This window comes from Emys orbicularis, chromosome 15 (genome assembly GCF_028017835.1).
Source record: "Emys orbicularis isolate rEmyOrb1 chromosome 15, rEmyOrb1.hap1, whole genome shotgun sequence".
NCBI lineage: Eukaryota > Metazoa > Chordata > Testudines > Emydidae > Emys > Emys orbicularis.
The window spans coordinates 30,974,200-30,998,263 of record NC_088697.1 but is presented as its reverse complement, the minus strand read 5'-3'; the positions used below and the strand labels follow the sequence as shown (position 1 = coordinate 30,998,263).

The 24,064-nt window shown below is 45.4% G+C and overlaps 1 protein-coding gene across 8 annotated transcripts in view; it reads left to right on the top strand.

Annotated features, from left to right (window-relative positions):
- Window positions 1–6,973: 6,973 nt before the first annotated feature.
- USP28 (ubiquitin specific peptidase 28) overlaps window positions 6,974–24,064 on the top strand; it is a 41,929-nt gene continuing 24,838 nt past the window's right edge. For all 8 annotated transcript variants that reach the window (XM_065417292.1, XM_065417293.1, XM_065417291.1 and 5 more), the window contains exons 1-5: window positions 6,974–7,030; window positions 15,617–15,694; window positions 17,808–17,940; window positions 22,128–22,233; window positions 23,548–23,710. In XM_065417292.1, the coding sequence (XP_065273364.1) occupies window positions 6,974–7,030; window positions 15,617–15,694; window positions 17,808–17,940; window positions 22,128–22,233; window positions 23,548–23,710 (537 nt within the window). The remainder of the gene's footprint in view (window positions 7,031–15,616; window positions 15,695–17,807; window positions 17,941–22,127; window positions 22,234–23,547; window positions 23,711–24,064) is intronic.

Here is a 24,064-nt window from a genome sequence, read left to right as displayed (position 1 = left end):
TTAGTATGTTCTCTTGACCATCTGCCTGTCACCAGATGGTCATTGTTAATGATTTACAATCCATCACAACCTTCATTAACTAAAGTACCGTCAGCCTCGGGACCCCCAGCATTATTATTCTTAGCAGGTAGACAATTGCTGCTAGAGCATGTGTAGCTTTTTGGTGACATTGATACCAAGGCAGTTTAGTGGATGCTAATCCCACTCTGTCCATCCTTCTGGAATACACCATGTGAGCTGGCCTTCCACTTCTGCAGTCATTTGAGTCTGCAGTTCTCTTCCCTCCATGCAGCCTCTCTCTAAGTCGGTCGATGTCTCTGATAGTCATCAAATTGATGCATGTGTGTGTTATGAACGTTCTTCTCCTGGACTCCTTCTTTAAATCCATCCTCCCTAACTACAGAACAGTCCTCTCTGCCACTGACCTTGGCTGTGATGGGGGCAGATCTGCCCACCCACCACATAATTCTCCTGTGATCAGTTTTCTCTGTATTTCTCTGGCTGGATTAAGAAGGGGGAAAGGAAAGGTTTTGTGTATGGTAGACAAATTCAGGAAAAGGGTCTGCTTAGCTTTGGAAAATAGCAACTCTGGACATATTCTCAGAGATTCTGCAAGAATCTGGAGAGGGCATTACATGGAGTCACTATTGCATGCTGAGGACGGGGGGAACTGGAGTAGGTGTCTGGAAGGGCCTCTTCTCTCTAAGCACTAAAATGGTTTTGACTGGAACTCCATAGAAAGGAGCCAATGGCCCTGAGACTGTGCTGAAAGGAGAGGAAGGATGCAGCGCTGGGAGCCTGTAAGAAATGTGAGGAATTTGGTATATGTCATAGAGCAGAAGACAGGGCCTCCCAGAGGGGGGGGCAAGTGGGGCAATTTGCCCCAGGCCCCGCAGGGGCCCCCACAAGAGTTTTCAGGGGCCCCCATGAGAGTTTTCGGCGGGTCTTTGGCGGCAGGTCCTTCAGTGCCGCCGAACACACCCGGAGCGAGTGAAGGACCCGCTGCCGAAGACCCGGAGCTTCTTCCGCTCCGGGTCTTCGGCGGCAGTTCAGCGGCTGGTCCTTCAGTCGCTCCGGGACCCACCGCCAAAGTGCCCCAAAGACCCGGAGCGGAAGGACCCCCGCCGCTGAAGACCCCGGGCGGCCCTGGCAGAAGAATGGGATTCACTGGGATCTGCCTGCTGTCCTGTGTTCCTTTCCTATTCTTTGCTTCCCTAGATGGCTGGACAGACTGGGGTATGTGTCCTTAGTCACTTGATGTCACCTGCTGGTTGACACAAGAGCAGCAAGGTTAAATTGTTCATCCTCTTCTACACCCAAACTACTTCAGATTAGTTCTGTCATCTTGGTTTTGTTTTCTGACACACTCCACCCCCCGCCCAGACCCATTTTCCTTCTCTTGCCCTCCAGGCTGAACCTTGAGGTCATCCTGTTCCCCTTGCTTTGGAGAGCTGGCTCAGCTTTCTCCAAAGCATGTCAGCATCGCTCCTGAGCTGACTGGCTGCAGAGCTGCAAGATGCATCCCACCCCACCCCCAAGGGCTAAGCACTCCTGTTCCTGGAAGGATGGGACAAGAGAGGCCAGCAGAGATCTGCAGAGGAGCTGAGGTGGGGTGCTGGGGAGCTTCCCAAGAGACACTGAGTGTGTTGCCTCATGGGGAGACAGTGTCACTGTCTTAGACACTCCAGCAGTGGGAACTTCGGAAACACCAGACGCACAGAGTACATCTACACTGCATTGAAACACCTGCAGCAGACCTGGGCCCGCTGACTCAGGCTCATGGGGCTTGGGTTGCGGGGCTAAAAATTGCAGCGTAGATGCTCAAGGTTGGGCCTGAAGCCTGAGCTCTGGGCCCCACCCATCCTTCATGGGGTCCTACAGCCTGGGCTCCAGACCAAGCCCCGTACATCTACACTGATTTTTAGCCCAGGCCAGCCACAATCATGCTACAGGTCTTTTATTGCAGTGTAGACATACTGATAGGGGTCACTGCGGAGCAACATGAGACATCTCCCTCCTCCAGGAGTTGGTTGTGCTGCCATGCCAGAGACATGAAGAGCCTTGAACCTGCCCCCTTGCCTACTGCGTGGTGAATCCTTGCCAAGGGTCTGGGGTAAGCTCTGCTGGGAATGCTTCCTTTCATCTCCTGTGCTTGGTTGCCCTCTGCATTCAATTCACTAGGAAGGCAGCGATGTAGCTATGGCCCCTCCCAAATGGATGGCTGCCTTAACAGGCTGCGGAAGCGTTTATTATGCAAACGTAATAAACATAATAAGGGATGTGTTTATTATGCAAACAGCAACTGAGTTATGTGTCTTTTAAGACTACTAAATAGTTTTTAATTACTGCTATATCAGTAAATCCCATAAATATGCAAATGCAATTAGTTCACAAAATAGGCCCTAAATATCTTTATTCCTCTCCAACAAAGTTCTTTGAAGTTAATCGCCAGCTCCCTTTGTTCACTCCCTTGGCAGTTGTGCTGAAATTGATGGGAATTATGACAGATGTACAAATTCAGGGGTACCAGGTTTTTTCTGAGTGCCACATCTGGACAGGCAGGGACAGAAGATTGGGGGGGAGGGGGTGGCACAGGGAGGTTGAGGGGCTGTTCCCTTCCAAATAGTAAGCTAGATCATCTTATATTTTACATGCCGCATTTGTGCTCCGTGCTGTTCAAGACACGGATCTCAAGATAGCCCTCTGCAGTACACAGCTCATAACTAGAGCTGGCCAGAGGATGACAATTCTGGTTCGGGACAACTTTTCGAGGACTCAGAACTTGTATGCTTTGCATTGGAATGAAAACAGAACCTTTCAAATGATTGCATGAAATACAAGTGTGCCGAAAAGGACAGGCTTTCAATTCCTCTCTCTTGCTCTGGTTAGAAATGAGCAGAGAGCCCTGGACCTCAGAAACTGTCCCAGCAAAAACTTAGCTGAAATTGACAGGTGTCTGTGAAAACATTTCAACTTTGGCAGCCCGGCTGGGAGTGCGGAGCTAAGACCCTGGGGTGCAGCAGGACTCCCTGCGGGGAGTAGAGAGCCCAGGCAGCAGCAGCCTGAGTCAGCAGCCCAGGTGGCTTGGAGTGGAAACTGGGCAGCAGCCTGACTGGGAAGCCAGGAGCCGGCTTTCTTGTCAATTTCACGGCTCCAGGATGACAGGCAATAGATGTAAGTTACGTCTGCAGGGACACTGCATCCCCTTAACTACACCGACATAAGACCTACGCCTCTTGTGGAGGTGGCATTATTAGGTCGGTGTAGTAGGGCACTTACATCAGTGGGAGCAAGGCCGTAGGGTATATGCTGACGTAATTAAGTCGATGTAAGGCAGCTTATGTTGACCTAACGCTGTAGTACCAGCTGAACTGTTTGTTTTATGAAGTCAGCAGAGTCAGAGGGCCACCTTGTGGCCCTGGTGGCAAACGTGGCTTTTTCCCCCTCTTTTTGTTGTTGCTGCTCTTGTCATGATCAGCCCTGGAAAAATGTGATAGGTCAGGATTTAATTTGATAGGCAGGTTGAAATGGTGATCCCGTACTATGGAAACCAACTACATTAAACATGCTTCTTTTTTTGTAACAGAAAATCAACACTGATTCATAAGAAGATGACCAAGAGAACTCTTTATAAATGTGTGTGTCCTCTTAGTATGTGAGTGCTATTGGATTCTCTATTGGGTTTATTAATTTACTTCCCTTCCTGAAATTAGGTTGGTGTGTTCTTCGGGGTAAGGAGGGGTTGGGCATAGCCCCTTGGCCAGATGCTATTACTGCACCTCCTGGATAAGGCTGGGCTCAAGTAGTGGCCACAAATTTTGCCATGGGGTGGCCGCTTAGTGGACTGTATGAAAAGAGCTTGGGCTCAGGCCATTCCCCACTGGATAACAGTCCAAACCATATCAAGCACCAATACAACTGGCCCTCTTGTTGTCAATCCCAATAGAGAAGTCCTGCAGCATGAATTCCCCTCTCACTCCTGAGGAGACCCGTCCTGCAGTTCAGGCGAGAGGCATATGGGCGGGGTGCAGAAGGGCAGGAGCTTGCACTGCCAGTGCTTGTGCTGTACCTGCCCTGTGGAGAAATGGAGGACTTTATTCTCTGGGGTTACTTATTTGATGTCTTCACCAGCATGAGATTCACATATCAATTTAAAAGTTAGATGAGAGTAAACTGTAGCAGCCTCAAGTTAGAGTAGTCAATGATGTAACTTTTCTAATGAGTTACCCTGCTGTTAATGAAAAGTACATAGCAGGTGAGACACACCTACGCATCTCTGACATGTAAAGCTATTATGTAACTAATGTTCTAGGCTTTCTCCACGTGGTTGGTGGAATTACCAGTTCATGAATGCTCTGAGAGGCTTGGCACTTTGAACTAAGGGGCAAGAAGTGTCACCCTTGCTGTGTTCCTAGTACTGGTTGTCGAGTGAAAGTCAGTCACTAACAGATAAAGGGGACAACCCAACCTTCCAATCAGTCAGAACTACCTGCAGGTCGACAGCTTTTAGTCCTGTAGAAAGGCATTTGTCCGAACACGGAGCTCCGCTTCATAAGGCACAAGCAACAGCTGTCTCTAGGAAGAGAGAACTATTCTAGAAAATAGCCTATAATGAATGCTAATAGCTAATGCAGCTCCAGCCATTTGGAAGGCAAAGTAGGGAAAACACTTCAGCCAGAGCTGTGCAGTTTCATGGCATGCTGGCAGATTAAAAAAATACAGCCTGGATTTTTTTTCTTGACGAAAGGACACTCTGCACCACAACCACCAAAGAGGAACCTAAAGTTAGTGTGCTGCCTACAGGTTGACCACCCTAGGGGGCAGGGAGTATCTTCCTTTGGTGCAGGTGGTGTGGCCAGAGAAATGTGGGCTAGACCAGCCCCAAATGCCAGATTACCCCCTTGGCTGCCCCAATTTACACCGCTGGTTTGGGCTGGTACAAAGCTAGTCCAAGATCAGGAGTGCACAGATGGATTAAAGCCAGTTTGGCACCCCTTCTTGTGCCCTAGGCCATCACCCATAGCAGAGGATTTAGCCCCATACGTATATTTTTGCAAATGCACATCCTCCCTGCATCATATCAGTAAAACTGATTGAATTTTACCATTTTCCTTTCCTTTCCTGCAGTGATGTGGGCATGTTTTTCACTTCACTGAGTTGGGCCAGTGAACAGAACAACTCCGTTTCATTTCCGTTTCTTTCTGGACACTGTTCTAGCTTTCCCATGCTAAGCCCAAGCTGCAGTGTTTGGGTTTCCCTCAGGGCAGGGGGATGTTTACAGCCAAACAAGCACTGTCTTTATTGACATATTTTCAAAACACTTTCATGACAATATTTCTGGGACGGTTAGATGCTTTCAAAATATTTTGTTACAAAACCTCATCTGCCTGCCCGTGAAAGGGGTGGCAGCACCAGAATAAGGCATGTTTCACCAAAGCTTTGAGAATTGCACTTTGTGAACATGAGAGGACAAAAGCCCAGCCATGCAACAGTTGCAGTCCCATAAATAGCATGTAGTCCTCCAGTCTAAAACATCAACCACCACAGAGAGTTTCCAGGGCTGATTCTCTCCTACTATTATTCTTTATATTGCAGTAGCACCTGGGAGCCCTAGGATTTGGGCTAGGACCCACTGTGCTAGGTCCTGTACATGGACAGACCAAAACGATGGTCCATCCCAAAGAGCTTACAATCTTAGTAATGAGTGACAAAGAGTCCTGTGGCACCTTAAAGATTAACAGACGTATTGGAGCATAAGCTTTCGTGGGTGAATACCCACTTCGTCAGAGGCAGTGTAATGAGTGCTCAGGTTTACAACGCTCAAAAATAAATATCTAGCCCAGAAGCAATATCTAAAGAACCGGAGCTCGGCTAGCCAGTACGATAGTTAATCAGCTCAAACAGGTGAGGCGGTTTCTAGGTGATGGTTTGAAGTGACCCAATGATGTAACAGTGCAGTGGGGTTTGGACAGTCTGAACTAGACAGAATCTCAGAGCATGCAGCCAGGTCCATCCTTTTATGAGGGTTGCTGTGGAAGGGAATACTGTTTAAGGAAAGAGGGGAAGGCCCCGGGTTAGAGCACTAGCCTAGGAGGGGGCAACCTGGGTTAAATCCCTGATCTGCCACAGATGACCCGTAAGTAAGATGACCGGTAGGTAAGTACTTAGTCTCCCTGTGCCTCAGTTCACTATCTGTAAAGAGGGGATAATAGCATTCCCCAAACTGCATAAGGACTGTGAGGTGCTCAGATACAGTGGGAACGGGGGCCAATAACTACCCTCGCTAGATAGCTGTACGGCCCTATGGACGCTTGTTTACTTTTCATCAGGATTACAGCGATTTGAGCTTTCCATGAGCTGCCTGGAGTACGAGAGCAGGTACTAGGTTCCTATGGGCGCCAGGTGGGGATGGAAATGGGATGGCAGCCTTGTGCCGCTTGGGGCGAGGCAGGGCTGTGACACAGCCAGGGCTCAGCCCGCTGGGGGGAGATGTGCCAGGGCGGTACGATGCTGGGGGAAGCTCGCAGTGCTGCGCTGGGGGCATTGGAGCGTGGCCCCCTCAGTGTGGTGCCGGTGCCAGGTGATGGCTCGCAGTGGGTGAGGGGGTGACAGGGGGGCGAGGGGTTGCCACTGTCGTGCCAGGGGGGTGGGGACTGTGTCATCACTGACTCCCTTCCAGCACGGAGTGGGGCTGTGCCCACCTCAGGGAGCCTCCTGGGCTGTGCCCACGGAGGGGGGGCTGTTCCCCTCTGCGAGGAGGGTGTTTCGGGGGGGGAGGGGCGGGCTGTGCCCAGCGGAGGGCGGGGCTCCCCGAAGGCAGTGCCCGGCGGGGGCGCGCCGCGTGCCCAGCCGGGGGGGTGCTCGGCAGAGCTGAGGAGCGAGCGGGCGCGGCCCCGGGCGGCGGGGGCGCGCGCAGGGTTTCCCGCGGCCGGGCTGGCTGGGGCCGGGCGGCGGCGGCCGAGCGGGGCCCGGGATGACGGCGGAGCTGCAGGCCGAGGCCGCGGAGGGCGCCGCCGAGAGCCAGGGCACGGTGAGAGCCCGGGGGGGGCGCTCTCTCCCGGCCGGGGAGGGTAGCCCTGGGATCCTGCTCCCCTGGGGGGGCCGCTGCTTGGGGGCAGAGATGTGGATGCGGGGCGGGGCGGGCCCGGGGCTCTGGCTTGGGCCCACTGGCAATGGAAACCTCGCTGCGGGGCTGCCCCGTGCGGCGGGCTGGCGAGACGGGTCAGCTGAGCCGGAGGCGTTCAGGGGACCCCGGGGGGCGCCGCCCACTGGCTCTTTCACTCCGGCTTGTCTGTTTCATGCCCTTTGTCCTCCGCTGCCTTGGACTCGTCCCCGCTCCCCGGGGAGGCCGTGGCGACCTCAGGGGTGAGCGCCCCGGGGTTCCCTTGGATCGTCACCCCCAGGTGTGGTTTTCAGGGGGGATGGTCATTCCCCTCGCCCAGGGCCGGCTTCGACCAAACCCCAAGCCCTGCTGGGTGATGATGGCAGGGGCGGCTCTGGGCACCAGCAAAGCAATCCCGTGCCTGGGGCGGCAAGCCGCGGGGGGCGGCGTGCCGGTCGCTGTGAGGGCGGCAGTCAGGCGGCCTTCCGCGGCACGTCTGCGGGAGGTCCGCCGGTCCCGCGGCCATTCGGTGGCGGGTGCCGAAGGCGCGGGACCGGCAGATCACCCGCAGAAATGCCGCCGAATCCGCGTGACCAGTGGACCGTCCGCAGGCACGCCGCCGAAGGCCACCTGACTGCCGTGCTTGGGGTGGCAAAAAACATAGAGCCGCCCCTGGGTGATGGGACCAGAGAGGGAGGAGGTTAGTTCCATGACCACCACAAAAGGTTAACGATCCCCAATAATTCCTTCCTTTAGTTCTATTATATCCCGGAATTTAAACTCAAAAGTATCCCACACCGGCTCCAAAAGAGTCGTACCAGAAAAGTTCAGCCGATGCACTTTACTTTTTCATCTTTTCAGTTAATAAATTAAAAGGCTAATACAGTATTTGGCACTTACGCAGTATGTACCCGTTTAGTGCATTTTACAAACTTCTTTTCTTTACACGCTTACCACAGTGTTAACCGTGTTGTGGCATTTACTTTATCGGCCGGTCATGATGTCATCAATTTATTTTGTGAAGGGCAAGAGATCTCTTTGGCAGACTTGCAGCATCTTTGAGGAATGATGATGTTTCCTATAATATAGGGATGATTTGCTGGGTATGGACAGATGCTAACATGAGTCATGTTCTGCCATCGGTTTGCTGTAGTAACATCCATATATTTGTGACTTAACATTGTACGTGATTTTAAAACCGTTCATGTTAGCTAGCTAGTGTCAAATGGGAAGAATTTTAAGATTTGAGAGATCAAAGATATTAAGAAAGTTTTCTTCAGCTTTTTGATGGAAGTGCCTTAAACCTAAGCGTGAATGTTCCTCTCGACTGGTTGGACTGAAATCTTTTGTGATGTCTTTATTTTCTTTCCCCCACCTGTGCATCTGAGAAGGAATGGACACAGCTTTCATAACACCTTGACTATGGAGCTTCATGTGTCTGTTGAAGATCTTGCTTGGGAGTGACTGTACCCAAGTGCACCCCTGTATTCACACCCTACACACGGTTGTAATAATCTTTGTTCACAATATGGCTTGTAAGATATCATTTGAAAACGAATAACCTGCTGGTCAGTAATATCATGGTGAAAAGTATGTGACAACGTTATATGTAAAGTTATGAACGTAAGCTAAAATCATGATTGAAGTGTGTTTACCAGACAAGTTTGGGGAGTGGGTAAACCTGTTTCTCAAAGACAAAAGACAAAGCTGATGCTTCTAGCCAGGTGTCATCAAAGCTGATGGGCCATCATTTATCAACCGGTCATTCTTTGGCAAGGAAAGGGGGCAGGAAAGTAGCAAATACTATGGAACCTCTTTCACCACCAGGTTTCTTGACTCCATCCTCACAGCAGGAATGAACTTTAACTAGGGATAACCCTCAGGAAAATGCTTTTCAAAGGTGAGGGGCAAAAACACCCCAAATTATCTTTCCCTATCTATCTCTCGCCTTTTCACCCAAAAGGCAAAAGAAACAGCCATTGGACTTCGGGAGCAGATCCTGGCCTGAGAATTTGGTCAGCAATGTTGCTGGAAGCATGTGGTAAGGGTCTTCAGCTTGAAACAAGTCAAACTTGTTAAGTTTAGTACTAGGAAGCATTTTATCTTTTTTTCTTGCAACCATTTTTGACTTTTGTGCTTTATACTTATACTCCTTATAGTTAAATAAACTTGTTTTTCTTTTTTCTTTAATTAAAACTAATCCAGGATTGTGAATTGTTTTGGGTAGCTTCATTTAAGGTCGCAGACTGTGGTATATTGATCCCCTTAGAGGGGCAACAGACCTAATATACCAGCAGAGGGCTGGACAGTGCAGAACACATGTTTTTTGGGGGGAGAAATCCAGGACAGGGAGTGTGTTGGGGTCACCCTGCAAGTAGTAGCCAAGACTGCTGAAAGCCAGAGTGTGGCTTGATGTTTGCTGACAGACTGTTTGGGTCAGAGTTGCTGGACCAAGGCTGAGGCTGGACACAGACACTCAGGATGCTGTTTGTGAGGAGCCCAGGTTGGGAGCTACAGGAGCAAAGCATTGTGAGGCACCCCAGGTTGCAGGGCAGGAGTGACAGCCTCTCACTGGTTTGGATTGCACCCCGAAATGTCATAATGACTGGGTGCTTCCAGCTTCTATCAATGAGAGTTTTTCTTTTGACTTCAGTGGGCTTTGGATCAGGCCTGTGGTGAACAGAGACCCATGCTTGAATCCTTAAGTGGGAGCAGTAAAAGTATTCCGGGGGAAGGGAAGTTTAGTGTAAGGTTGCTGGTTGACCGTGCTGAAGACTGAATTATTCTATGGAAAGTGTACGGGACAAGCAGTGACAATGCGAGCTTCCCTCATCTCTGTATGTTGCCACTGCCAATGTGCCTCAACACTGACTTGGCGGGACATGTCTAAAGTGAAGAAAAGAGTTCGAGCTCCATGGCCCATTCATTCCTTATGCTTTCTGCCAAGGGTGCCGTGGGAGGGATCAATTAGTAACAGAGCAGGTGTCTACAAAGAACATCTGCACACTAGGAATCCCACTGAGGACTCCCCCCCCCCCCACACACACACACTTGATTCATGCAGGCCATTGAAAAGAACAGCTACGGAAGCATGAATTTCTGTCTCCATGAAGGAGGCTAACCCCAGTGAATATTTATCTGTCTGCATTCTAAAGTACACCTTTGCTGTTAACAGCATGAATTGTGTCTTGTTTCATTAGTGACTGAAGTGCTACATTTAAACAAACAAAAACAAAAGAAAACAAACAAGCAAACTACCACCAGACATCACTGGAATGACTTAGAATTTTCTTGGGACTCCACTTTTAAATTTTTTTGGTGGATTAGTACATAGGGATAAAATAATTTGCAAGAAATAACTTTCTGAAAACCTACTCTATCCCTCTATCTTGCTGCCCAACTGGGAAGAATGTTTGGGAATACACTAGGGGAAGTATCTCCATGGGGAACAAATATTTAATGTGCTTCTCAGTTTCACAGAGAAAGGTATAACATGATTCAGTAGATGGATAATCCATCCAAAACATGATCCAAGTTGAAGCTAGACAAATTCAGACTGGCAATAAAGTGTAAATTTTTAATGGTGAGAGTAATTTACCATTGGAACAATTTACCAAGGGCAGTGGTGGATTCTCTGTCACTGATAATTTTTAAATCAAGATTGGATATTTTTCTAAAATCTGCTCTAGGAATTATTTTGGGGAAGTTTTCTGGCCTGTGTTATATAGATATAGATGATCATAATGGTCCCTTCTGGCCTTGGAATCTGTGAAGTCTGTGGACACCATTTCTGTCTATAAAACCCCTCAGTAATTCATTTTACCTCTTGCCATTATTAAAACAGCCACCTTTAACTTCTGTGCCATGTACAAAGACTTATCTTCTGAAACCTTTTTTAATGTAGGTTGTATTACTTGCCTTTAGAGGACCCAATTAAAACTGTTCTGAAGGATGCAAGTTGTATGTCCATAGACATCCTGTAACATGAAGAGAACATGAATAGATTCACTTTCAATCTCATTTAAGTTTGAAAGGCCAGGGACTTCAGCCGAATCCAAGATGTTCAGGGAACCTATGTTCTTGAGATAATTTGGCTGTGGGTTCTGCATTGGAGAAATCAGTGGGAACAGGCGATTGATTTTGTGTGTGTTTCTAATTGTGCAGTATTTATGCAGTTCTAATGTCAAAATTGTACAAGACTCAGAGTCTGCATATGTACACTAAAGCAATGGCCAACTATTTTCATCCTTCAATCTAGCTAGGTATTGGATTGCAAAAGGTTTTACTGCACAAATGCTGGAATTGTTGTTAATGTCCATCAGTAGGTTTTTAATCTTCTTGATATCTGTTTTCCAAGCATGATAAATGTGAAGTTAAAATGCAGTTGGTAAAGGTCACCTATCTTGTGTGCTGCTTCCATGCAGGCCACAGTGTTGTCCTTCATGCAGACTGCTATTTCTGCAGTCTATCCTGCCTCTATCCTTTCCTGCTTTAAATCTGTCCTCAAAGCATATTACTTCAGGTAGTTTATATTCCATAGTCATTTTAAAACAACAAAGCTAGGACTCTCATGACTCCCTTAGCTGATTACACCATCATCTTCCCCTCTGTCAGCCCCTTGTTGTTTAGCATCCTATTCTGTTGCTATAGTCTTAACGTGTATTGTAAGTTCTTCTGGGAAGGGACTCCCTTTCTTGTAACGTGCCAGGCACGTTTGTGGTGCTGCCATATATTATAATTGTTTCAGTTACATATGTCTAGTTTCCGAGGTGGCACAACACAAAGACCAGTCAGAAGAGAGTGGGGATTTTTAAACCATTTAATAAATATGACACTTAAAACATGCCAATGCAGATGTGTTGGCACTTGCCAGTGGTTGTTTGCCATGAATGCAAACCCTCTCAATATGTTGTACAGAGGAAACCTTCAGTTGCTAAACCCTAGTCTTGTGACTGACATGCTAGTACAATAAATTGTGCCTTAGTGGAGAGCCAGAGGAACAACACAAACTGATTGGCGAGTAGGAAATGGTCTTTAACTAAAGGTTGGATAAAATTCCACCAGAAGCCTTCGGGATACGTCCATAAAGGTCACTTAAGACAGAGAGTTGCCTGTTGACTCTAGTTGCTTAGTCCCTCTTTCACAGTAAAACTGTTCCTCGTTGAGCACACAACATGTCTTGTCCTGGCTTGTGTTTAGTTATTGTGTGTTTTTTATTAACGTGGGTTAGATGTAGGTAAAAGGTTTATGTTGAGTTTTCCTCCAGACCGAAAAAAGAAAAGAAAATGCCCTGCAGCGCAAAGGGGAGTTAAGCAACTGGAATACAACTTGGTGTGGCAGCAAAAATAGAAACATGATATAATTGGTTTGCCTTTGTGAAAGGACTGCAACCCTGATCCTCAGAATGTTGGCATTAGATCAGCATGCAATTTCCCATTCTACTGCCTGTTAGTCATAAGAATTTCCTGTTTCTTTTTTCTCAGGAGTAGCTGGGGGATAGGGAGAGTTTTTATCCAAGAATTAACCTAAGTGTTTATCTTTGGGGGGCGGGGAGGGGGCAGTAAGATTGGTTTTTACTCAGTGCATTCTCAATAATTTTTTATTTTTGTAGTTTTAGCTTTTTATATATTGTAGATTATGAAAAGGATAAAGAATGTGAGCTCTTCGGGGCAAGCACTGTGGTGCACCCATTTCTCCAAAGCCATGTTGCTGTTTGTTTGATAATGTTTCTAAGTGAAATAGCAGCAATTGAATGACTGCTGTTTGTACTTTTGATGGATGGTTGGAAACAAAGGTGACTTGCTTAATTCCTCTAGGAAAACATGACTCAAATTAGATCTGAATGTGTAGAGTTACTGTTAGTTTTATCAGACTATGGGAAGGATCTTACAGTGGAATTGCAGAGCAATAGATTTAGGATCAAATAATTGTACAAATTGGTGAGATTAAAACTCTCTGGATAGGACTGAGGGTGGGCTTCTAAAGAGCCTCGTTAGCATCAAGTATGTCAGAAGTGATGGTGGAGATTTCTCTCTGGGTGCTATGTCTTTCCTACACTCCTGATTGCTGCATTGCAAAGCTGTATCTCACTGTCTCTAATTCCAGTTGAAACCAAATGCTAGAGCTAGAAGGCTGCTGAAATGTTTCTAATGCAGGAAGAATTGTCACGGACTAGAATAATCAAGAGCTCTGACTCTTTATGGACAATTGACCCCTCTAGCTCAGTGCTGTCTCTAAAGTTATTCATAGCACTGGGATGCTTAGACAGTAAAGCTGATGACCACTGCTACAAAAGGACAGTCCTTTGAGTCAGTATTTATGCCAGAACTGGCACTTAATACAAAGTAACTAGGTTTATATGAAGCATTTACAGATGCTCCCCAGGTTACGCAAGACCCGACTCGCGCAAATTCGCACTTACGGAAAAAGTTCCATAAGCCAGAAATAGGATTTTCAAGTTGTGGAAATTTTTGCGTAACATAAGGGTATACGTTTTCGACTTATGTCAAATTTGAATTATACAAGGCTTTCCGGAAGGGAACGATTGTGTAAGTCAGGAGGCGTCTGTATTAGGTTTCAGATGTGCTGTGGGTGATTATCATTAGGCTTGGCAGAATTCAGTTTTTATTTTGTGATAATTTAATGGATAATATTGATTATTTTAAAACATTTTTTCATTTTTATCTGTTCAGATTTTCAGTTGCAGGAAATTATGGGGCACCAGACAATAGTTATTTAGTGACAGTAGATATTGAGAGTCAAAAGTTAAAGCTTTATAGCCATTAAAACACATATTGTCAACGTTGTATGTCAAAATATACAAAGTTAAATATCCATAGATCAAACTTTAATAAATTCTCATGTAGCATTTTTCTTACTCTTTCTATCTGTAAGTTTCAGTAATTATCTATGGAAATATTTTTTGGTCAGTTTATGTGTGTGTGATGAAATTCAAGTTTGACATTTACCGATAAAATATAACCCTTTTATCTTACTCCATTTACCACAAATTCTTTGTCCAGTGATCCACATAGACTTTGGAGTTACCTCTGTGCAGTAGATGAATGCTTTTGTCTACCTGTAAGGCTGAAATGCATCTTTCACCATGCTGTTGTTGGAGCCCTAGGCTTTCAGATCCAACAGACCAAGTGCTGACCATTCCTGACTAGTATTGTTTGACTCATTCTGAAGTGAATAGGACCACAGTGTGATCTGTAGAAAACTGGTGTCATGAACTCCCTCAGGCTAATAACTTTTAGCTGGCTGGCTTCCACATTTTGCACCAGCTGTAGTGGTCAAGGGCAGCCCCATCTGCCTTTCATAATAATTCAGTGTGGAGGTTGGAAAGGCCTGGATTGCTCTGACAAGGATTCTCAACAGAGAATCTATCACAAGACCAAATGCAGGTTGGAAAAAAAGATTTCTGGCCACCAAAGCCATCTGCGACTTCTGGTCCCTTGACTGCTCCTTGAGCTTCTCTCAGTTGCAAACTTAATTGACAAAGAGTGCCTATCTCCCACAAGAAGAAGAGCATACACTGTCCCCACCATGCTCTTGAGCTGCTTCCACAACCAGCGAGAATCCCCTCCGGCTTATCCGGTTTGAGCTTCAGCCATCTCATTCTCATTCCAGCCCCTGTCTTGGCCAGGCACTGGAAAAGTAGACATGCTGCACCATCCAGACTCAGTGAAAAAGACCTGTGAAACTGCATGTCACCCCAATATTGACAACTCCACAGTCTGGACTGCCTCCTTATCCCCCATAGCAACCTCAGACACAGTAAATAAGGGGAATGTGGAATAAAACGCTGAGGAACTCTGCATAGGGTCACAGATGTGAAATTTCTGTATTTCTGATATAATTTACTCCTGATGTTTAACAACAAAAAGAAGAGAGAGAACTTGAAACCTAAAATAATGTTTTTCATGGTCAAGGGTTGGTTGCAGTCTCTGTATTGAAAGATTTTTGAGTGGTAACTCAACCAACAAGCAGCTAGCTAACCAAAAATTCAGAGCTTCTTGTGGGAGGAGGGGAAGAGGATTCTCCAGGCCCACTGTGCTCTATATCTCTGTCACCTTATTGTAAGTGAGAAGTGACACACACAAATGGCATGTGCAACTAGGCTTAAAATAGCCCTCCATCAAACCCACACACATTCCCTGGGCTCCTTATATGTCCTAATGCACACGCTGCTTCTCTTTGAGAGGATTGATTTACATGGGGCACTGATGCCCTGCCCCTCTCCCCCAGTGTAACTATTGGCATTTTTACCATTTCTTCTCAGATATGCCTTTTATCATTCTCTTTTAAATACAAACAAAAATTAATGTTAGTCTGTAAACCCGTTGGAAGAATTCTAACATATTCAGATTGAAGTCTGACAGTGTCATTATCTCAGGGTGCTGGGTCTTGTGTTAGTCAAAATCATAAGCCCCTGACAAGACGCGCGGCAGAAGCTTGGTGTCTTTCTCATTCAACTCCTTACATGAACTGTCTTTGTCCTTTGTAACACAGAATTGCCAAATGCTCTTAAACCGCTTGGGAGAAATCACAGGAATTCAGGATCCCTCGTTCCTTCATGCAGCCCTGAAGGTTAGTATGCTTTGCGGAGATACTGTGAATGTCGTCGTTGTTCTATTGAAAGGAAATCTCAGCTGACTTTGTCTTGTTGCGTGCGCTGCTTCAAGCTTTAACCTGTATATGAGCTTTCTGTAAATAGCATTTAAACTCCAAATATTTGTTTGGCATTTGTAATATGCAGATATTAGAATACTGCCTTGCTTGAGATGTTCAAAACTGGACTCGACAAAAATAGTAGAATATGTGCTACAGGGAGCAATTCTGTCCAGGGCCGGCTCTGGCTTTTTGGCCGCCCCCTCTTCCCCCCCCCCAAAAAAAACCCGGGGCGGCCAGAACGGCAAAGCAAAAAAAAAAAAAAAAGGAGAGAGAGAGAAGGGGCGGTCAGGGCTACAGCAGGGGCGCTGCCACGCGGCCCCTCCTGCTGTGCCGCCTCCTGCCGCCTGCCACGAGGGCTCCGTTCCGGTCGGCGGGGAGGGAAGGAAGAGGACTGCCCTGCAGGGCGCTCTGGTTCTCCGCGCCGCCGTCCCCTACAGGGCGGCAGGAGCGGAACAAGAACCAAAAAAAAAAAAAAAAAAAGCGGCCGTGCCGCCCTAGGATTGGGCGGAATGCCGCCTCCAACAATCTGCCGCCCCAAGCACCAGCTTGCTCAGCTGGTGCCTGGAGCCGGCCCTGATTCTGTCCACACAGGAGAATGGACCAAGTCACCTATTAAGTTATTCCCTGTCTAACTTCTGTTATTTTAAAGACATGAGAGGCCTATGTGGGTGGATACATGAGTGCCGCATATGATGTTATGGCTGGAAGGAAGTAACTCTTCTTTGGATTAATATCCATTCTTCTAAATTTTGAATCAAACTACAACAGGAGCAGTTCCCATACTTTTCCAGCAGTAAGTAGGCTTTAAGAACCTGTTCTGCAACTACAACAAGTATTATGCTGAGATGCTGTAATCATTTCCGGGAAACATTGAGGTTTGGCTCAAGTGGACTTTTTCATGTATGTACTGAAGCATAACAATAAATAAAAATGAGTAAAATAAGTTTTACTTCAGCTAAACAGTCTTCACAATTCTCCACAGCTGAAACAACCACCACAGACTTGTGGTTTGTGCTTTCAGACTTGTGGTCGTTTTGCCAGAACTGGGAGCAGAACAGCATATGCTATAAAGAGGCACATGAGAGGTCCTGAGTAGAAGAAGAAACACTTTCCTGGAAAGATCCCTACTATAAATCATAGTGTGCATTATAAATTGCAACAGAAAACAGGGAGGGAATGAAGGGTAATACAGCACTAATATTATCTAGTCTGGGACCATTGGAGTCTGTTCTCTTGAGGCCTGTCAGCCAGGAGGTGGCTGTTGCTGCTGACTGTGCATGAGGAGACTTTTTTTTAAAAAGAAGGAAACTAACAAATAACAAACAAAAAAGTCCCCTTCAATGTTTCTTCAAGTGGGAGTTGTTGTAATGTGAATTAATTGATTACAGAGTTTTGGGAGGGAAAAAGCTTTTTGTTTGTAAATTTTAACATTGCTTTGTTCCCTAAAACTAAATAGGTCTGTCTACCCATGTTATTTTAAGTTCTTTCTCTTGTGATATGGGCTGTATGATCTGTGTTTAACATATGGTTCTTGTAGTTCCTTTACACATTCTTACAATTATAAAGCAATGCAGAGGGCCACACTCATGACTTTTTGAGGACACAGTGCTCCTACCCATTAATAAGGCCCCAGTTGAGTAAAATGCTTAGGCACGTGCCTAACTTTAAGCACATGAGTAGTCTCATTTCAGTGGGCTACTCAGATGCTTAAAGTTAAGTATGTGCTTAAGTACCTTGCTGATATTAGAGCCTGTGAATGCTCTAATCTCTTTTAAGGAAACCAGAGTTGACTGAATGACACTTAAGGTGTAGCATGAACGCTAATTATTTATCATCTGAGAAATTTTTCAGCTTTAAAATTTTAACTCCTTCTTGGCAGTCAGCTTTTCCCCATGGCTGGAGAAAGCTGACTTGGTGCCAGCATGTCCTCTTTCATGTGGATGGTGTTGATTTTCATTCAGATGTATATAAAAGAATCTGGAATAATGGGTACTTGGCTATTCCCTCCCCCCCCTTTTTTTCCTCTCAGGCCGCAAATGGTGACCTAACAGATGCAGTCAACTTCCTCACTGAGGAGTGTGTTAAAGAGCCAGGCCAGGAAGCAGTCGCTGTGGAACCATCTGACTGTGAAGGGAGTGCTGTGGGCAAAGAGCAACCCACCAGTAGGTGGTTCATTCTTATCTGGAATATTGTGTGCATTCGTGGTCACCCTTTCTCAGAAAGTGATATGGGTTTATCACTGATAAGAAATTGCTGGGGGTGAAATCCATCCTGCCGGGCTACCCACAAGGCGTGTGCCCTATATAAGCCCCACTTAGGCTCTTTTCACCAAACTGATGAACTGTCACTTTGAATTCCTGTAACGAGGCAACAGGGAACAACTGAGTCCACTTTAGAACTCCGCCTTTTTGTTTCACCCTTTCTGTTGCATAGGCCAGGTACAGCTCAGGAGGCGGGGTGTCCTTGCTCTTTGAACCAATGTCAGTCAAGTGAAGTGGTTAAGGAATGTGTAGGTTTAACAGGATTTGATGTTGCTGAAAATTGGTTCAGTTTTATGGACCTCTTTGTTAGACAGTGTTTATTTGTCTTGCACAAACATGTGCTAGACTCTTAGATTTTTTTTTCTTTGTGCGCTCATTGCTTTACAGCATATTCTTTCACATAACATATGGGTATGGCACAGTTGTGTAATTCTAGCAGTAACAGATTGCTTAGTAATTGTCAGCCCTACCTTGACACTACCTAATTATTTTAATCTGATTCTCATTTATAAGATGATTTTCTTCTTTATTTTCAGGTGGATGATATTTCTCATTAAGAGTGCTCTCTTGTATGTTCAGTTGGGTTTTCATTCTGTGGCTCTCTTGTACTTCAGGCTCCTGGGATCAGGCTCTGAATGCCCAGTGTTTCTGAGAGTACTTTCACTTGGCTGACATTTTTTCCCAGGTCAAGTAAACACCTCTTAAGTGATTGGCCTTCCATGCCCACGAGTTGCATGGTAGAACTAGCAAACGGTGGTTGCTGATAACATACGGATAAGAAGGAAACAAAATAACCAAGTAAGGTCCTGCCACCCGACCGGAAGACTAGAACATTATGGTCAGCACAAAAAATGCAGACGGCCTTATTGTACAGGATTAGAACAGTTTGGTGTCTTAAGGGCTTTGGCCAGGAGTGGGTCTAAGAAGCACTCACTGGGGAGGGCCTTGTAACACAGGTAGACAAAAGGAGCTTAATGTTTTCCATCCATTTCTAGTATTCAACTATACCTAAAGACTGGAATATAGTGCCATAAGCAGTACTCAGCATGCCACTTGCCCAACTGCAGTGATTTTCATTTTTAAAATCAGTTGTCTGCTAAGAACTATCAGCTCTTCCTGGAGGCTTATGACCTTCTCTGATCACTCCCCCTGCTTTGGTAGCCTTTTGTGACCTTAAGGGCTAGTCTACACCGGCAACGCTAAAGCGCTGCCGCGGCAGTGCTTTAATGTGCCTTGTGTGGTTGCGGCGCAGCGCTGGGAGTCCCAGCGCTCTAAAAAACCTACCTCCACGGGGGGCGAAGCTCCCAGCACTGGGCCACTGTTTACACTGGCGCCTTACAGTGCTGAAACTTGCTGCGCTCAGGAGGGTGTTTTTTCACCCCCCTGAGCGAGAAAGTTGCAGCGCTGTTAATTGCCAGTGTAGAAAAGCCCTAAGGCACTCATACACCATAGCATAGAGAACTGAGGATAGTTGTTAAGACATGTACTTCTTTCTATAAATGCGTTAGCAGCCTGGGGAAACCAAACTCCTTCATTTAGTATTTTCTTGAGCATTTAAACCTAGTCTTTAAGCACTCTCTTTGAAGCTTGTGTTCCACTCTTTGATCGTTCCCACCCACTGAACAACCAGCTTCTTTTGTCACGAGAACTTCCTCGCTATCCAGTTTCTCTTTCATCTAGAGAAGTAGTTCTTCATTCACTCACACATTTACCATTTTTGAGCTTACTCCAGCCTCTAAGGCCCCAAGTACCAGCAGGATAGTAGTCCTAAGTACCTGCGTGTGTGTCTGATGTTAGAGCAACAGGGAGATACACAGCCACTAAGGGTAACATTTTCAAAAGCGCCTGAGTCACTTAAGTGTCATGGGGCCACTGCAAGTAAATAGGGTTTTTAGCTGATTTTGAAAATTTTACCTGGAGCAACTGGTGGAGACAGGCTTTGATGGCATAAGGTAAATAGCCTGTGTCCCATCTGCATTATATATTACAACAATTGCTATCACACACACAGCTGTGTTGTTGATGTTAATTGCTGTAAAATCACTGCTGATTTTTTCCTTAGAAGGTAGCGTACTGCACTCTTTTCCTGGAAACAGGTAAATGCCAAGAGCTGCTTTTTGCCAGAAGCATGGTTGGAAAGATAGTATCTGGCGGGGGCAGGGAGCCATGCTTCACATATCAACAGATCAAATAAGTATTTTTAACTTCTGGGAGGGGCTTACTTCACCACATTTCAACAGGTTCTTGCTGCTCAGCAGCTAAATCTGTTTAGTGTCACTGCACAGCTGAGTAATGCTACTGACAGCTAGCGCACCGGTCCTAGACAGTAGGCCAGATGACATTCTTCCAGACAGATTACTGTGAACTAGGAGTTTGAATAACTGGAAATTGTTTTTAAAAGCAATTACATGCTTTGAAAACCAAACAATACACCCAAGTATAAATATAAGCTAAAATATAAGGAAATTTATATATATATAAATCTAAATTTACAAGTACCTGGAAAGAATTTCCTTTAATCATGTAAAAGACAAATATGCTGCACAAACAATGCGTTCCCTAATTGAGCTGCCTGTTCTGCACTAAGCAGGTTTATAAAATAAGAAGCACCATACTCAGGAGTAGCTGGGGGGCCAGTCAATTACATTTTATTCTGCTGTTTAAGGCCCATCTGTTTCAAAACGGCTGCTTTCTTCGCTCTCTTATTCCCAAATAGGTGGCAAACAAAGTGATCTTGTAATTGGCTGAGCATTCACAAGACTCAATATGGGACCAGTGGTACACAATGTCTGACTTGAATTTGATTCCAAGTCTTTGCACAAAATGTTAACAAACTAAACCCTTTTACTTCTTAAAGCCATTTCAGTAACTAACACTGGGGGAGTGGTAATTAATGAAGAGGACTGGTCGCTAATACAGAACAATCTGGATTGCTTGCTGAACTGAGTGCAAACAAACAATATGTGTTTTGATAAAGCCAAATGTAAATGTATATATCTTGGAACAAAGATTTTAGGCCATACGTACAGAATGGGGGGTTTCCTGGGAAGCAGTGAGTCTAAAAAAGAGTTGGGGGTTGTGGTGGATAATCAGCTGCACATGAACTTCCAATGTGACGCTGTGGCCAATAGGGGCTAAAGCAATCCTTGGATGCAATAACAGGGGAATCTCAAGTAGGAGTAAAGAGGTTATTTTACCTCTGTATTTTGCACTGGTGCGACCGTTTTTGGAAAACTGCGTCTAGTTTTGGTGCCCATAGTTAAGAAAGGATGTTGATAAATTGGAGAGGGTTCAGAGAAGAACCACAAGAATGATTAAAGGATTAGAGAAAACACCTTGAAGCAGATCAATCTGTTTACCTTAACAAGCGAAGGTTAAGGGGTGATTACAGTCTAAGTACCTACATGGGGGACAAATATTTAATAACAGGTTCTTCAGTCTATCTTAGAAAGGTATAACATGATTCAATGGCTGGAAGTTGAAGCTAGACAAATTCAGACTGAAAATAACACATACATTTTTACTAGTGAGGGTCATTAACCATTGGAAATATTACCAAGGATTGTGGTGGATTCTCCAACATTAACAATTTTTAAATCAAGATTGAATATTTTTAAAAATATATGATTTAGGATTTATTTGAGGGGGAAAGTCCTGTGGCTTACAAGAGGTCTGACTAGATCACCGCAATAGTCCCTTCTGGCCTTGGAATCTGTGACTCTGTGGTACTAAGAACTTTAATTAAGGCTTTCACTTTGTTTCCTTTTGTTAGACCAGTCCAAACTGCTTCTTATCCGCTTCCCATGTCCTAATCAAGGTATAAGGAAATCCTGTTCTTTCAGTAGCACCGTGCAGTGCACACCTTTTTCCCAGCTTCCTGGTAGATTGTAGAGTATTTGCTTTTTAAACTAAAGGGACATGGAGTTAATTTAATTTTTCAGCAGAAAGTTGTGATATTTCTGCAGTTTGATTTAATTGCATGAATGTAGCAAAATTGTGTTAACATTGTTTGGTCCTTGGCCTTTTTTTTTTTTTTAAATGTTTCACTGCTTCTAGTGCAAAACTGATAACTCCACTTCAATTTCCAGATGTGATTGATCTAACTCCTGATAACAAAGATGACCTCCAGGCAGTTATTGCTGTCAGCTTCCTGGAGTCTCTGGAAGTTCAAGCAGTGGAAAGAGATGCTAACAGGTCAATGAATGTGGATGTTGTTTTTTGTTCTTTACTTCTACATGCACCCTGGGGCTTTATGCAGAGTGCGTTCTTATCAACTGTAAAACAAAAGCTTATGCTCCCAATACTTCTGTTAGTCTTAAAGGTGCCACAGGACCCTCTGTTGCTTTTTACAGATTCAAACTAACACGGCTACCCCTCTGATACTTGTAAAACAAATGTTATTCATTCAACTTAAGAGGGCTTTAGTGATGTTGGAAGGTGCTTGGACTATCACCCTCTGGGGACTGTCTCCAAGGTACTTTGTCAAGTATCAGAGGGGTAGCCGTGTTAGTCTGAATCTGTAAAAAGCAACAGAGGGTCCTGTGGCACCTTTAAGACTAACAGAAGTATTGGGAGCATAAGCTTTCGTGGGTAAGAACCTCACTTCTTCAGATGCAAGAAGATTCTTCTTCTTCTTCACTTGCATCTGAAGAAGTGAGGTTCTTACCCACGAAAGCTTATGCTCCCAATACTTCTGTTAGTCTTAAAGGTGCCACAGGACCCTCTGTTGCAAGGTACTTTGTGTCTGACTTGGAGAGACTGCATACCACACTGAAGGCTCGTTATCTTCATGGCCAATCCTGTCCCTGCCACCTCTACCGATGTGACCAACGTAGAGGCTTTTGTGGCACCTATCCATTAAGAACTGTACTGAGGCCTCCTGCCTCAATTTCATTTTACATAGGTTACTAACAGCCATTCACTTTGTCCCTTTTTAACTGGGTTGCATTTGTTGAGTTTATCTCCATTAACTAACAAACAGAATATGCTCTGTCTACAAATCTCACATGTAGGTCTATAAAAAAAAATGCTTGTAGTATTGTTACCCTTTCCACCCCCACAGCCCCTCCAACCCTATTTGATTCACCACCTACCTCTCATCTTTAAGAATGGAAGCTCTGTGAGGCAGGTGGGATGGCTATGAGTATCTATCAGCACAATGCCCAGCACAATGGGGCCCTGATCTGTAATCTAATAGAGAATAGCTTATGCTCCCAATACTTCTGTTAGTCTTAAAGGTGCCACAGGACCCTCTGTTGCTTTTTACAGATAATAACATAATAATCCTAGAGATGACAGGCACTGTATGCCAGTCTGTGAGCCAGCTTCATGTATGTCTCCTGTTTGGGACTGCAGTAGTGTCCAATTCCTTTTGTCTTGTTCTGTTGTGGTTACTTGACTAGCCAAGCTGGCATACCAAAATGAGTTTTTGTCCCTTTTAAAAGGCTGTCAAGACTCTCATGTGATGCTTTCTTACAATGTCATGTTTGCATACTTGTCCTCTGACAGGGCCCACAAAGCAAATGCTGCTGAAAACAAAAATCGCTCCAAAAGGAAACGGTGTGAAGTCTGGGGAGAGAATCCCAAGCAGAATGACTGGAGGAGAGTGGATGACTGGCCTGTTGGCATGAAGAACATTGGAAATACGTGCTGGTTTAGTGCAGTCATTCAGGTAATGCAGTGGTAGCAGTAATACTTTACCCTTTTGTAATGCCTGCCATCTTGGGGTCAAAACATGCATTTCATGCAATTAAATAAGCTTCGCAGCACCTCCATGATGGAAGTAATCTCCTCTTTTTGCAGGTGGGCAAACGTTGGCACAGAGAGGTTAGTTGACTTTCCCAAGGTCACAGTGAGCCAGCGAGCTATTCTGTATTTCTCCATATTCCTATCAGTAACTTCACATTAATATAAAAAGAAAAACTGGGTGTCTTCACCCTGGGATGCAGTTTTTTGGGAGACTTCCATTACAGAACTAAGATTTGAGAGCAGATTGTGCAGGCCCACCCGGTTTCTACTTCACATT